Raw genomic sequence first — 14,918 nt, forward strand, 5'->3', positions numbered from 1 at the left:
CCCAGCAGTGTTCAGGGCTTAGTTCTGCCCCTGCACTCAGGGATCACTCTTGGTGGGCTCTGGGGCCCATATGGGGCATTGAGAAACAAAACAGGTCAGCTCTGTGCAAGGCAAGCACCTGACTTATTCTCCTCTCCAGTTCCTCAAAAGAGTTGTATGACCAAGATAAACCACACTGGGGCAGGAGCAATAGCACAATGGGTAGGGCATTGGCCTTGCATGCGGCTGACCCTGGTTGGATACCTGATGCCCAAAGGTCAGCATCTCATATGATCCCCCGAGCCTGCCAGGAGTAATTTCTGAGTGCAGGGCCAGGAGTAACACTTGAGCACAGCAGGATGTGGCCCCAAAACAAAAACAAAGAAAAAAATTCTTTTCAGGAGGTTGGAGGGACATTTTAGCAGGCAGGGTGCTTGCCTTACAGGAGACTGACCTAGGTTCAATTCTAGGCACTGGCAATAGTCACCAAAGAGACCTCTGAGTGCAGAGCCAGGAGTAAATCCTGAGCACCAATGGGTAGAGCTCCTTTCCCTCCACAAAAAAAAAAAAAGAAAAAAAAGTTACTTTCAGCTCAACACATCCATATTCTTGGCCTGGAGAGATAGTGCAACAGGTAAGACTCTTAGCTTTGCATGTGCCCAACCCAACCCATTAGGTCACTTGAGCACCTACAGGAGGGATTCTTCCTGAGTACAGAGCCAGAAATGATCCGAGCATTGCCAGTGTGATCCAAAAACTAAAATAAGTGAGTAGCTAAAAGATATCAGCATTCTAGAAAGCTTTAATCTGCCTAAATGTAGAGACTGCCCAAAGGATCTGGTAAAGAATCTCCCTCGGAGCGGGAGCGGCACTCACACCCAGGCAAAAAGTGGGCTTACAAAGGAACCTGCTTCCCATCCCTGTCCCCAGGGTGGATTCTTCTGTCCTGGAAGATAGTCACTTTCCCTAAGGCTCATCCACCCTCCCTTTCCTCTGACAAAGTCAAAGCACCCCTTAGATTTGGGTGCTCCCTTCCTATGTTGCACCTGATGCCATGTTAATCTGTTCTAAATACTCTGTAAATACTAACTTCTTGCATTCAAGAGAAAAAGAAAAGGAAACACAGTTCAGTGAAAATATTGACATCAAATGCTTAAGGAAGTGATTCTTTCCATAAGCTGCTACGACATAAGGTCATCTTGAGGCTGACGCAGGTAAAAGGATTGCTCTGAATGTGGCCTGTATGGGTTCGAACCCGGTATCCCAGATGGTTCCCCGAGTACCACCAGGAGTGATCCCTGAGAGCAGAGCCAGGAGTTAACCCTGAGTACCACCAGGTATGGCCCCAAACCAAGCAACAAATGACTAAAAAACAAAACAAAACAAAAACACTTAAGGCCATCTTTTCCCTTAATACTGCAGAATGCGGGTTGGAGAGATAGAATCAGCAGGTAAGGCTCTTCCCTGCTTTGCATGCAATCCCTGGCATCCCATATGATCCTCCTAACATTGCCAGGAGTGATGCCTGAGCACAGAGCCAGGAGTAAGCCCTGAGCATGGCTTGGAGTGACTCAAAAGCAAAAAAAAAAAAAAAAAAAAAAAAAAAAGTAGCATGTCTTCTGAGACGATAACATGATAACATATTGGGGGTGCAGGTGGAACTCCCCAGCAGCACATCCACCTTCATCCAAAACTTGTAGCTGTTCTGCTCTTGTTAGCAAGCCTTTCTTTGGGACCTGCTTGTCACTACTAGCAAACTCCCCATAAGCTGGGCAGCCAAGCAGGTCTTAACGAGCCCATGAAGAGTTTCTCTCCCAGTCTCATCACTGGAAACATGCGCAACTGTGGGCACCAGGCCATGAACTGACCTTTCCTGCCAGGTACTCCACCTCACTGCTTCGCTTTGCTCTCAGGCAGCTACAAATCTGTGACCTCCAACCAAGAAAAATGAACTGATTATGAAACAGAGAGAGAGAGAGAGAGCGTACTCCATGTTGTATAGTTGTATCCAATATTTAATTTTATTTATTTATTTTTGGTGTGGGACCATACCTGGCGGTGCTCAGTGGTTCCTCCTAGCTCTGCACTTAGGAATCACTCCTGGCAGGGCTCAGGGGACCCTAGGGGATGGTAGGGATTGAAACCAAGTCAGCCACATATAAGGCAAGTGCCCTTCTTGTTGACCTATGACTCTAGCCCTAATGCTGAATTGGAAACTCTGACCTGAGAGATTTAGGGAAATGGTTCTGTGGTGGAGCACTTTGAAGCACCTGCTTTGCATGGATGGATTCCTGGGTTTGATTCCTGGTATTGAAAACAATCAATAGAAATAAAAGAATTTACTCTGACCAGGAAGAGCTAGGACTGCTGTGGTGCGTGTCTGTTGAGAGGTTTGCAGAATACTGAGGCCACACATCCTGCAGGTGCCAGAGTAAGAGCAGGTTTCTTTTCTTTTCTTTTTTTTTTAATTATCTTTATTTAAACACCGTGATTAAAAACATGATTATAGTTGTATGATTACAGTCATGTAAAGAACACCCCCCTTCACCCGAGCAACATTCCCACCACCAATTTCCCAGATCTCCCTCCTCCCCACCCCCTACACCTGTACTCGAGACAGGCTTTCTACTTCCCTCATTCATTCACATTGTTATGATAGTTTTCAGTGTAGTCATCTCTCCAACTGCATTCATCACTCTATGTGATGAGCTTCATGTCATGAGCTGCACCTACCAGCCCTCATCTCTCTTGTCTCTGAGAACAGCAGATTTCTTGGAGGGGTATGGGGCAATCTTAGGAAGGCCCAGTCATGCATTTCTTCCCCTCTCCAGTAGGAGGAGGAGATGGAGCACCAGGAAAGCCAGAGGTCAGCTCAGCTCCACCCTGAGACCAGGCTAAGCTCTGGGCCGTGGCTAAGCACTAGTTTAGACTTTTTCCTATAATATTGGTACTTAATAAAAATACAAGGACTCTGGGAGATGACTCACAGGGCTGGAGTTGGTGCTTCACATGCAGGAGATCCAGATTGGAATCCCTGAGTCCCAGTGCAAAATTACAGCAAGAGCAGGAGAGATAACACAGCGGTAGGGCATTTGCCTTGCATGCAGCTGATCCAGGACAGTTGGTGGTTCGAATCCTGGCATCTCATATGGTCCCGGAGCCTGCCGGGAGTGATTTCTGAGTGTAGAGCCTTGAGTAATCCCTGAGTGCTGCCGGGTATGACCCAAAAACAAACAAACAAAAAAAAGGCAACAACAGAAACTTAAACAAGTGCATTAGAAAAAATGAATTGGCTGTATTAGACAGTGTCCCAGCTCTCCTCTCCTCTCCCCCACTCCTCTCTTTCCAGAGCTGTGAATTGAACCCAGAACCTTACCCATAAAGCCATTTCGTTTCATTTCATTTCTTTCACTTTTGGTTTGGGAGTCACTCTTGGGCTCTCCCCAAACCAGTACTCTGGAGTGCTCCCGCTGATACTCAGTGGACTCTAGTGTTCAGGGGTGAGCCTGGACTTCCTCCCTCCCCCACACTGCCATACAAAGAAAGAAACAGGACTCCAAGACACAGTGGATAAAGGACTGGGAGCCCTTGTGCAGTGACCTGGAACCCAAGCTTAGTTTCTTCCCCTGTTCAGGGGCACAGAAACTCTAGTGTGTCTTGTATCTCGAAGGTCCACTCCCACATGCCGGAGACACTTGGGATGGGGGTTTCGGTGTCAGGAATGTGGAAATTTTCAGCTGAAGTAACTGGACCCCTCAAAACTGGAAACTTCCCTCGTGGCTCCTGGGTGGGAAGGGGAGAATTTCCAAGTTGCAAGTGGAGGTTCCCCTCTTTTCCAGAGTAATCAGGAGTCTCATTGGGAGAGAGACTGTCCATTCCCTACACCGGTACTCCCAGCATTCTCTATACCCCCTTCCCTTACCTCTCTGGCTTTGTTGTTGCTGTTCTATGAATTTGGGGGAGCCATATTCGGTGGTACGCAGGGCTGACTCCTGGCCATGAAATTACTACTGACAGTGCTCCAGGGAAGCATATGTGGTGTTGGGGATCACACCCAGGTCAGCCATGTGCAAGGCAAGTGTCCTACCTACTCCCTCTATGCTCTGAGCAAAAGAAGAGCTTTCCAGGGGCCGAAGTAAGAACACAGTGGTAGGGCGTTTGCCTCAAACGTTGCCGAACCAGGACCAACCCTGGTTCGATCCCTGGCAGAGCCAGGAGTAAACTCTGCTTGCCCGCTGGGTGTGTCCCTCCCAAAAAAAGGGGGGAAAAAAGAGAAGAGCTTTTCAGAAGTTCATTCAAGGCAGTTTCATTTCTGCTAGGCAGGGCCTGAGCCAGCCTAGCATCTTGCAGAAAATTGAGCAGATTCATCAGTCCCCCACCAACCAGGCAATGCCGGGGTGCATGCTCTGTGTGCCAGAGCCCCAGAACCACGAAATACCTCTGAGCACGTTTGGAACTAAGCACCCTTGTAAATTTAAAGGAAAAAATAAGGTCTTTTCAGAAAAATTTAAAAATTGTGCTCAGGCCTTATTCCTTTCGGGCTCTGAGCTCAGGGGTCACTTGGAGTGCTGGGGATGGAACCCAGTTTGCCTATGTGCAAACTAAGAGCCCTACTGGCTATACTATTTGCTCTGGCTTCCAAATTACCTAACTCTTGGGGTAACTAGCAAAATAATACAATGGAGAGGGCACTTGCCTTGCATACGCTACCTGGGTTCAGTCCATAGCACCACCAGGAGTGACTCCTGAACACTCCTGAGAACCAGGAGTAAGCCTTTAGCACAACCAGATAAAAAAGTTATCCAGCTCTTCACCGATTTCTAGTTTTAGAATCTCTTCATTCTACCTAGAGCACAAATGAACTTCTTTGTAGCAAGTTTTTGGCCCGGGGGTGGGGGGGTGGGGGGGTACATAGGGAAGAGTCAGACAGAAAGAAGAAATGATGAGGTAAGTGGAAGGGAGGAAGGGACCTGGGCCCAATCCAAGCCTGAGCGCTCTGTCAGCACATCTACCCAAAGCTCTTGATTTCAGGGTGGAGCTGGGCTGACCTCTGGCTTTTATTGGTGCTCCACTTCCTCCTCTTGCTGGAGAGGGGGAGAAATACATGCCTTCCTAAGACTGCCCCTTCCCCCTCCAAGAAACCTGCCCTTACCCTGGCACCTGCTGGATGTGGGGCCTCAGTGTTCTGCAAACTTCTCAACAGACACAGCAGCAGTCTCAGCTTTTCTTGGTCAGAATATATTCCTTTATTTCTATTGATTTTTTTCAATACCAGGAATCAAACCTAGAAATTCACCCATGCACCAAGGTGCTCCACCACAGAATCATATCCCTAGACCCCTGAGCATCACCAAAAACCGAAAAAAAATATTTTTTAATGTTGTATACAACTATACATCATGGATCATTCTCTCTCTCTCTCTCTCTCTCTCTCTCTCTCTCTCTCTCTCTCTCTCTCTCTCTCTCTCTTTCTCTCTCTCTCTCATAATCAGTTCATTTTTCTTGGTCGGAGGTCAGATTTTTAGCTGCCTGAGAGTAAAGCAGAGCAGTGAGTTGGATTACCTGGCAGGAACGGTCAATTCATGGCCTGGTGCCCACAGTTGTGCATGTTTCCAGTGATGAGACTAAGAGAGAAACTCTTCATGGGCTCGCTAAGCCCAGCCTGGCTGCCCAGCTCATGGCAAGTTCAGCTAGTAGTGACAAGCAAGCCCCAAAGAAAGACCTACTAATGATAGCAGTGCAGCTACACTAGTAGATAATTTTTGGATGAAGGTGGGTATGCTGCTGGGGAGCCGCACCTGTACCATCTGAGACATGTTATTGTCTCAGGACATGCTACATTTTTTTTTTTTTTTTTGCTTTGAGTCACTCCTAGCTCTGACTTACTCCTGGCTCTGTGCTCAAGAATCCCTCCTGGCAATGTTAGAAGAATCATATGGGTTGCTGAGGATTACATCCAGGCCAGGTGCATGCGAAGCAAGAAAGGGCCTTAGATGCTTATTCTATCTCTCCCACCTGCATTCTGCAGTATTAAAGGAAAAAATGGCTTTGCGTGTTTTTGGTTTGCTTTGTTCTGATTTAAGTCATCTGTTATTTGGTTTGGGGCCATACTGATGGTACTCAGGGCTTACTCCTGGCTCTGCACTCAGGAATATCTCCTGGTGGTACTCAGGGGACCATGTGGGATGCCAGGTTTAAACCCATATAGGCCACATTCAGAGCAACCCCTTTACCCAGCTGAAGCAGTTTATGGAGAGAATCACTTCTTTAAGCACCTGAAGTTAACATTTTCACTGGACTATATTGCCTGTATTTTTTTCTCTTGAAAGCAAGAAGTTAGGGGCCAGTGAGATAGCACCACTGTAGGGCGTTTGCCTTGCATGCAGCCAATCCAGGACAAATGGTGGTTCAAACCCCAACATCTTATATGGTCTCACATGCCTGCCAGGAGCAATTTCTGAGTGCAGAGCCAGGAGTAACCCCTGAACACCATATAGTGTGACCCAAAAAAAACAAAACAAGAAAGAAAGAAAGAAAGAAAGAAAGAAAGAAAGAAAGAAAGAAAGAAAGAAAGAAAGAAAGAAAGAAAGAAAGAAAGAAAGACAGAAAGAGAAGGTGGGAAGAAAGAAAAGAAAGAAAAGAAGGAAGAAAGAAAGAAAGAGAGAGAGAGAAAGAAAGAAAGAAAGAAAGAAAGAAAGAAAGAAAGAAAGAAAGAAAGAAAGAAAGAAAGAGAGAGAGAGAAGGTGGGAAGAAAGAAAGAAAGAGAGAAAGAAAGAAAGAAAGAAAGAAAGAAAGAAAGAAAGAAAGAAAGAAAGAAAGAAAGAGAAAGAAAGAAAGAAAGAAAGAAAGAAAGAAAGAAAGAAAGAGAAGGTGGGAAGAAAGAAAGAAAAGAAGAAAGAAAGAAAGAAAGAAAGAAAGAAAGAAAGAAAGAGAAAGAAAGAAAGAAAGAAAGAAAGAAAGAAAGAAAGAAAGAAAGAAAGAAAGAAAGAAAGAAAGAAAGAAAGAAAGAAAGAAAGAAAGAAAGAAAGAAAGAAAGAAAGAAAGAAAGAAAGAAAGAAAGAAAGAAAGAAAGAAAGAAAGAAAGAAAAATAGGGGCCGGAGAGATAGCATGGAGGTAAGGCAGGAGGTCATCGGTTCAAATTCCGGCGTCCCATATGGTCCGTCGTCGTGGTGTGTCCCGTCCCCCGTCCCCCCCCCCCCCCCCGTGCCTGCCAGGAGCAATTTCTGAGCCTGGAGCCAGGAATAACCCCTGAGCACTGCCGGTGTGACCCAAAAACCACAAAAAAGGAAGGAAGGAAGGAAGGAAGGAAGGAAGGAAGGAAGGAAGGAAGGAAGGAAGGAAGGAAGGAAGGAAGGAAGGAAGGAAGGAAGGAAGGAAGGAAGGAAGGAAGGAAGGAAGGAAGGAAGGAAGGAAGGAAGGAAGGAAGGAAGGAAGGAAGTTGGTATTTACAAAGTATTAAAACAGATTAACATGGCATCAGGTGCAACCTATGTGAGCACCCAAATCCCCAAATCCAAGGGGCACTTAGAATTTGGCAGAGTAAGGGGAGGGCAAAGTGACTATAGGTGAAAAGTGACTATCTTCCAGGACAGAAGAATGCACCCTGGAGGAACAGATTGGAAGCAGGTTCCTTTGTGAGCCCATTTTTTGCCTGGGTGTGGTCCCTGGGTCACAGATGAGTGTTGCTCCCAGGGAGATACTGGACCAGATTATTTGGGAAGGCTCTACTTTTAGGCAGATGAGAGCTTTCTAGAATGCCGGTATCTGGGTTAGTTAGCCCCTGTGTCTCTAGCATGGAGGGCACCAAAGCAATGGTCCAGTGGGTGGGTTTAGGTATGCCTTGTACAAGACTGACCTGACATTAAAAAAAAAAAAAAAAAGACTGACCTGGTTTCTGGTAATCCATGTGTCCTCTGAGCCTACCAGCTGCAAGAGTAAGCCCTGAGCCCAACAGGGTATGAGATAAAAATCACAAAATAAATATAAATAAAGACTTTGGGGGCAGGCGAGGTGGCGCTAGAGGTAAGGTGTCTGCCTTGCAAGTGCTAGCGCAGGATGAACTGCAGTTCGATCCCCTGGCGTCCCATATGGTCCCCCCAAGCCAGGGGCAATTTCTGAGCGCATAGCCAGGAGTAACCCCTGAGCATCAAACGGGTGTGGTCCAAAAACCAAAACCAAAAACAAAAAAAAAAAAAAAAAGACTTTGGAGCACCAGAGCAATAGCACAGTGGGTAGGGCATTTGCCTTGCATGTGTTCAATCCAATTTTGATCTTTGTTTTTGTTTATTTTTGTTTGGTGGCCACACCTGGTAGTGCTGGGGTCTATTCCCAACTCAGAGCTCAGGGCTCACTCCTGGTGGTGCTCAAGGACACCTGTAATGCAAAGCATGTATTTTATTGCATTGCCACATCATTTTTTTTCTTTTTTTCTTTCTGTTTTTACTCTGTCTCTGTCTCTCCCCACCCTTCCTCCTTCCTTCTCAGGGTCTGTCATGTACAAGGCAAAAACACTATCACTCACTATCACTATCACCCAGCTACACCCGTCCCTTTATGTGAGTTCCACATTACTATTCACTTAGTAGTACTATGTAGGGTAGATAGAAAAGGTTAAAAATAGTACATGGGGGAATCAGAGCATAGCAGGTAATGTGCTTGTCTTGCACACAGTCGACCTTGGTTCAATTCCTAGTACCCCTGACCTCATTGGAGTGCCTTTTTTTGTTTGTTTGTTTGTTTGTTTTTGGTTTTTGGGTCACACCCGGCAGCACTCAGGGATTACTCCTGGCTCTGTGCTCAGAAATTGATCCTGGCAGGCATGGGGGATCATAAGGGATACTGGGATTTGAACCATCTTTTGTCCTGGATCAGCTGTGTGCAAGGCAAACGCCCTACTCTCCAGCCCACTGGAGTGCTTTCTGAGAGTAAAGCCAGGAGTAACCCCTGAGCCACTGGGTATGTCCCAAAAAAACAAAATGAAACAACAAATAAATAATACAGTGGTGAGGTTGCTTGCCCTGCACATGGCTGACCCAGGTTCAATCCCTAGCACCCCACAAGGTCCCTGGAGCCCACCAAGAGTGATCCCTGAGCTCAGATCCTGGATTAAGCCCTCAGCACTGCCAGGTATGGCCCCAAAACAAAAACAAAACAAAAAATTAAGTTAGGGAGAGAGAGAGATAAAGATTATGAGAACTCTTCCAATAGCATTGGTTGGAAATTAGGGGGCCAACTTGAGTAACAAAAGTGTCCTTGAAGCATAGTCTAAGTTCTGGTGCTAATTTTACTCACTGCACATGACTTCTCCCCCTCAACAAGATGAAAAACTCCGAAGACGAGGAGGACAAAGAGGAGGAGGAGAAAGAAATGTCTCTTCTTCCTACTTTATTTCCAGTGCCTTTAATTCCAGCACAAGAGCTGGCACATGAGCTCAGTAAATATTGGCTGAAGAAAAAGAACACACAGAGAAGGGAGAAAGCAAGAGGAGGCATTAGGGGACCCAGGGATGGGGCACAGCATTTTTCCCCAATGGAGTCTGGATGGCCACATTACTGGAGGCTTCCAGTCTTTTCGGGAAGTGTTTGGTGAACTACCAAGCATCACATGATCAAAGACAGGGTTAAGAGCTTAAGTGGGGAAACCCTGGGAATAGCTGTAGTCAGATTTGTGCAGTGGAGCACAGGCCTGCTGGACTTTGCAGGCCTTTCAGAATATCTGGAATGTTTCATTCTGCCTCCTTTGCTGCTCACTTATCTCCAGGTAGACTCAGCTTTCAAAGCCTAAGTCCAATGCCACTAACTGATCCAGGCTATTTGGATTCTATTTCAAGGGCCAGAGACCAGGCTCAGTGACAGAGCAACAGGCCCAGTGTGTATGAGGTGGGGACTTCCGTGCCTGGCCTCACCCACCATGGTTCTGTTGAAATCCTGGGTCTGCTTATCTGTCTACGAAAGGGAGATAATGATGACGACTTAGGAGAATTGTGTGAGAAGCAAACTACATGTAAGAGGAAGTGGCATAAGGCTGGAGAGAGCTGAACAGGCCAGAGCATATGCTTAGCATGCAGGAGCTCTTAGTTCAGACCCTGACACTACATTGTCCTTCGAGCAGCATTAGGAGTGACCCCAAGCACCAAGCCAGACAAGATAGTACAGTGGGTAGGGTGCTTGCCAAGCAGTAGGATGATCTCAGTTTAATTCTTGGCACCCCATATGGTCCCTTGAAGTCCTGTCAGGAATAATCTTTGAGTGTAGTGCCAGGCGTTAAGTCTGGAGTATCACCACTAAGTGTGAGGAAGGAAGGAAGGAAGGAAGGAAGAAAGGAAGGAAGGAAGGAAGGAAGGAAGGAAGGAAGGAAGGAAGGAAGGAAGGAAGGAAGGAAGGAAGGAAGGAAGGAAGGAAGGAAGGAAGAAGGAAGAAAGGAGGAAGGAAGGAAGGAAGGAAGAAGGAAGAAAGGAAGGAAGGAAGGAAGGAAGGAAGGAAGGAAGGAAGGAAGGAAGGAAGGAAGGAAGGAAGGAAAAGGAGGGAAGGAGGGAAGGAAGGAAGAAAGAAAAAGGAGGGAGGGAAGGAGGGAAGGAAGGAAGGAAGGAAGGAAGGAAGGAAGGAAGGAAGGAAGGAAGGAAGGAAGGAAGGAAAAGGAGGGAGGGAAGGAGGGAAGGAAGGAAGAAAAAGGAGGGAGGGAAGGAAGGAAGGAAGAAAAAGGAGGGAGGGAAGGAGGGAAGGAGAGAGGGAAGGGCTGGAGCCATACTATACTACAGCAGGTAGGGCATTGGCTTTGCATGTGGCTGACTGGGGTTCAATCTCTGGCATCCCTATGGTCCGCCAAGGGTGAATTTTGAGTTCAGCGCCAGGAGTAACCCCTGAGCATTGTCAGGTGTGGCCCCACCAAAAAAAAAAAAAAAAAAAGCCCAACCTGTTTCTTCTTCATCTTCACAAGAGAAAGGGAAGGTGGAGAGCCCCACTGACTGACCTTGCCTCGATTTACCCTGCAGGTCATCACTTACTCCAGTCGCCATGTCTACAATAACCTGACTGAGGAGCAGAAGGGCCGAGTGGCCTTTGCTTCTAATTTCCTGGCAGGGGATGCTTCCCTGCAGATCGAGCCCCTGAAGCCCAGCGATGAGGGGCGCTACACCTGCAAGGTGAAGAATTCGGGCCGCTACGTGTGGAGCCACGTCATCCTAAAGGTCTTAGGTAAGACTGAGTGTACTAAGGGCTCTGGGCAGGATCATCAGATACTTTACTCAGGTATAAAACTTCTTGTTCAATATTTTGTGTTACACAAGCAGAATTCGTTTCATTCTGCTCATTAGGAAAAGGTCTGCAAGTTTTTTGTGTTTTTTTTTTTTTTCTTTATGAAAGCAAAAATGATCAGGGACTATAAGGTTATTCCTCCCCCAATGCCTATGTTACTGTCACCTGGATGGTCAGACCCATCCACACCTAGGAGGGCTCTGCAGTTTGGAATAAAGAATAAAGGTGCTGTCTGGGGATCGAGGAGGCCTAAAAGGAGCAAGGAATCATGGAGAGCAGCAGAGAAGAAGCTGCTTGTAGGATCATCACTAAGCCTTAGAATATAAGCCATGTGAGGAAAAGCACCTGGTTGATAGGACCATAGAATAAACCAAGCTATCTCTGATATAACTTTAACTGACTGCCTGTGAAATTATTTCATTGCTACTCCCCTTCTCCAGACCTGCCGGCGGAAGGGGTAAAGGTGGCCTGAAGAGGAAGGCCTCACCCCAACACTAGGACTTTAGACTTTATATATTTCATAATTAAAACAACAAGGGACTGGAGCAATAGCACAGTGAAGGCACTTGCCTTCCATGTGGCCCACCTGGGTTAGAGCCCCAGAATCCTATACGGTACCCTGAGAAAAGAGAAAGAGAAAGGGAAAGGGAAGGGGAAGGGGAAAGGGAAAAGGAAGGAAAGGAAAAAGAAAGGAAGAGAGAAAATATCTTTTTTTTTTTGGTTTTGGGGCAACACCCAATGATGCTCAGGCATTACTCCTGGCTATGTGCTCAGAAATTGCTCCTGGCTTGGGGGACTATATGGGATGCGAGGGGGATAGAACCAAGTCCATCCTAGGTCAGCTGTGTGCAAGGCAAGGGCCCTACTGGTACGCCACCGCTCTGGCCCCTCATTTCTCTTTTTTTTTGTTTTGTGGCTACTCCTGGCTGTGCACTCAGAAATAGCTCCTGGCTTGGGGGACCATATGGGATGCCGGGGGATCGAACCTTGTTCTGTCCTAGGCGAGCATGAGCAAGGCAGACGCCTTACCCTTGCACCACTGTTCTGGTCCCTCATCTCTAACTTTTGATAACAAGAGTTACTAAGTTCTACTTTCTTTTTTTTTTCCTACTTTTTCTTTTTGGCCACACTGGATGATGCTCAGGGTTACTCCTGGCTATATAGTTAGAAATCGCTTGGGGGGGGGGGGAGAGATAGCATTGAGGTGGGGCATTTGCCTTGCATGCAGGACAGTGGTTCGAATTCCAGCATCCCATCATCCCATATGGTCCTCCAAGACTCCCAGGAACAATTTCTGAGCATAAAGCCAGGAGTAATCCCTGAGCACTGCCGAGTGTGACCCAAAAACCAAAAAAGAAAGAAATTGCTCCTGGCTTAGGGGACCATATGGGATCATATGGGATGCTGGGGATTGAACAGAGGTCTGTCCTAGGTCAGCCACATGCAAGGCAAACGCCCTACTGCTGTGCCACCACTCTGGCCCCTACCTTTTTTTTTTTATGGTTTTGGGGCCACACCCAGTGACGTTCAAGGGTTACTCTTGGCTCTGCATTCAGGAATTACTGCGGCAGTGCTTGGAGGACCATATGAGGTCCTGGAGCTTGAACCTGGGTTGGCTGCTTGCAAGGCAAGCACCCTCCTATTGTTATATCTCTTCAGCCCCTAAGTTCTACTTTCATTGCTTCCAAATTAAGAATTTCTATACCTAGTTCAGTATTAGTAAAACCACATATAACTTTCCAAAAATTCTGAGAAATTTTGAGAACAGTCCCCCTTCTTAGAGAAGCAATAAGGGACTTTCTCTGACATCTCAACACACTGTAACATCAAACAGGAAACATCTGTGTTAGACCCGGTGTATTTGTGAGCAGGGGATGGAGGAAGTACGGATTTCTAGGGGTGATATAAGTGGTGGCTCGTCAGCAAAAAGCTATTGAAGACCCACCCAAGCATTGAGCATAAAGGTTAACTAGTAAAAATGGAGAGACAATTCAGCGGATGTCATTTTCCGGTGGATCTGTCGTTGCAGGGTCTTTGCATCACGGCCTTTCCTTTGCTTTTGACAGTGCGCCCGTCCAAACCCACGTGTGAGCTGGAAGGAGAGCTGACGGAAGGCAGTGACCTCACCCTGCAGTGTGAGTCCGCCTCGGGCACCAAGCCCATTGTCTACATCTGGCAGCGGGTCCGAGAGAAGGAGGGTGAGGATGAACATCTACCTCCCAAATCTCGGATTGGTAAGTCGTGCTCAGTCCGTGGATTCAGAGACTCATTTTGTCAGCAGCTCTCCTGATGACCTCAAGTTACACTTTGCCTTTTCCTTCATAAATTAGGACAGCTCTGGGGCCAGAGCAATAGCACAGTGGTAGAGTGCTTGCCTTGCACGTGGCCAACAAAGGATGGACCCTGGTTTGAATCCTGACATCCCATATGGTTCCCCAAGCCTGCAGGGAGCGACTTCTGAGCAAAGAGCCAGGAGTAACCCCTGAGCACCAGGGGGTGTGACCCAAAAACCAAAATAAATACATACATAAATACATAAATACATAAATAAATAAATAAATTAGGACAGCGAATTTATATTTTCTGTCCTCAAATGGTAAGCAAATGAAGTAAAGTTAGGAAGAGATTAACTGAGTGTTAATCTGCTGTGTCTCATTTATCTTATTTAGGATCCCTTCTGGGGTCAGTCTCTTGTTTCTTTGTTTATCGAGAGGAGTTGTTGAGCGATGGAGAGGAGGGGAGTCAGAGAGTGTGGGACACATTCCCCCCATGTGCACAGAGGGCCCAGGAGGTCGGCTACTAAGCAGGACAGGCAGTAGTGGCAAAAATAACTGGCAGGCCAGATAAATATCCTTGGTTGGCCATAGTTTGAGGATCCCTGTTTTAGTTGTTAGGTTGAGAGGCCTCTTAAAATTTTTCCCACTTGCACCCCACCCCCAAGAAAGTTTTATACACTGACAGCTTTATCTAGTAATATACAACTATGCATTTACTGACAGTGAATCATAAAAAAACGATGTTGTTATTTTGGTTTGGTTTTTGTTTTGTTTTTGGCTTTTTTGCTCAGGAGTCCAGTACTGCTGTGTTAAAAGCTGGGCCTCCTGCATGCAAGCATGCTCCATGACTATCTCTTTGGCCCCTAAAATAAGGTTGTCAAAAAGTGATGGGGGCAGGACTCACAGTTTAAGAAGTTAGACTCCAGTGCCAGAGAGATAGCACAGCGGTAGGGCATTTTGCCTTGCATGCAGCCAATCCAGGACAGATGGTGGGTCAAATCCCGGCATCCCACATGGTCCCCTGAGCCTGCCAGGAGCAATTTTTGAGCGTAGAGCCAGGAGTAACCCCTGAGCACTGCTGGGTGTGACCCAAACCAAAAAAAAAAAAAAAAAAAAGAGGAAGAAGTTAGATTCCATCCCTTGGGCCACATCTCTGGTCCCTTAAAAGATTCACTGCAGTTTATTTTTGGTTGGTTGGTTGGTTTATGAGCTACACCCGGCAGTGCTCAGAAGTCACTCCCAGTGGTGTTCAAGGAACAAGAACCATATAGTATTGGAAATTAAACGCAGCTTCTCTGTTTTGGGGTCACACTATTCATAGTGCTCAGGGTTTGGGAGGTTCTGCTCAGGGGACCATGTAGTGATAGGGATTGAACCTGGGTCTCCTGGATACAAAGCATGTGCTCAGCC

General features: G+C 46.7%; 1 protein-coding gene across 1 annotated transcript in view; it reads left to right on the top strand.

Moving 5' to 3' along the window:
• The window catches only part of CLMP (CXADR like membrane protein), a 95,878-nt gene that overhangs the window by 74,733 nt on the left and 6,227 nt on the right, over positions 1-14,918 (top strand). Inside the window, exons 3-4 of the mRNA XM_049777944.1 lie at positions 10,971-11,172; positions 13,299-13,466. Of these exons, the coding sequence (XP_049633901.1) occupies positions 10,971-11,172; positions 13,299-13,466 (370 nt within the window). The remainder of the gene's footprint in view (positions 1-10,970; positions 11,173-13,298; positions 13,467-14,918) is intronic.

Source organism: Suncus etruscus, chromosome 8 (assembly GCF_024139225.1).
Source record: "Suncus etruscus isolate mSunEtr1 chromosome 8, mSunEtr1.pri.cur, whole genome shotgun sequence".
In the NCBI taxonomy this organism is placed as follows: domain Eukaryota; kingdom Metazoa; phylum Chordata; class Mammalia; order Eulipotyphla; family Soricidae; genus Suncus; species Suncus etruscus.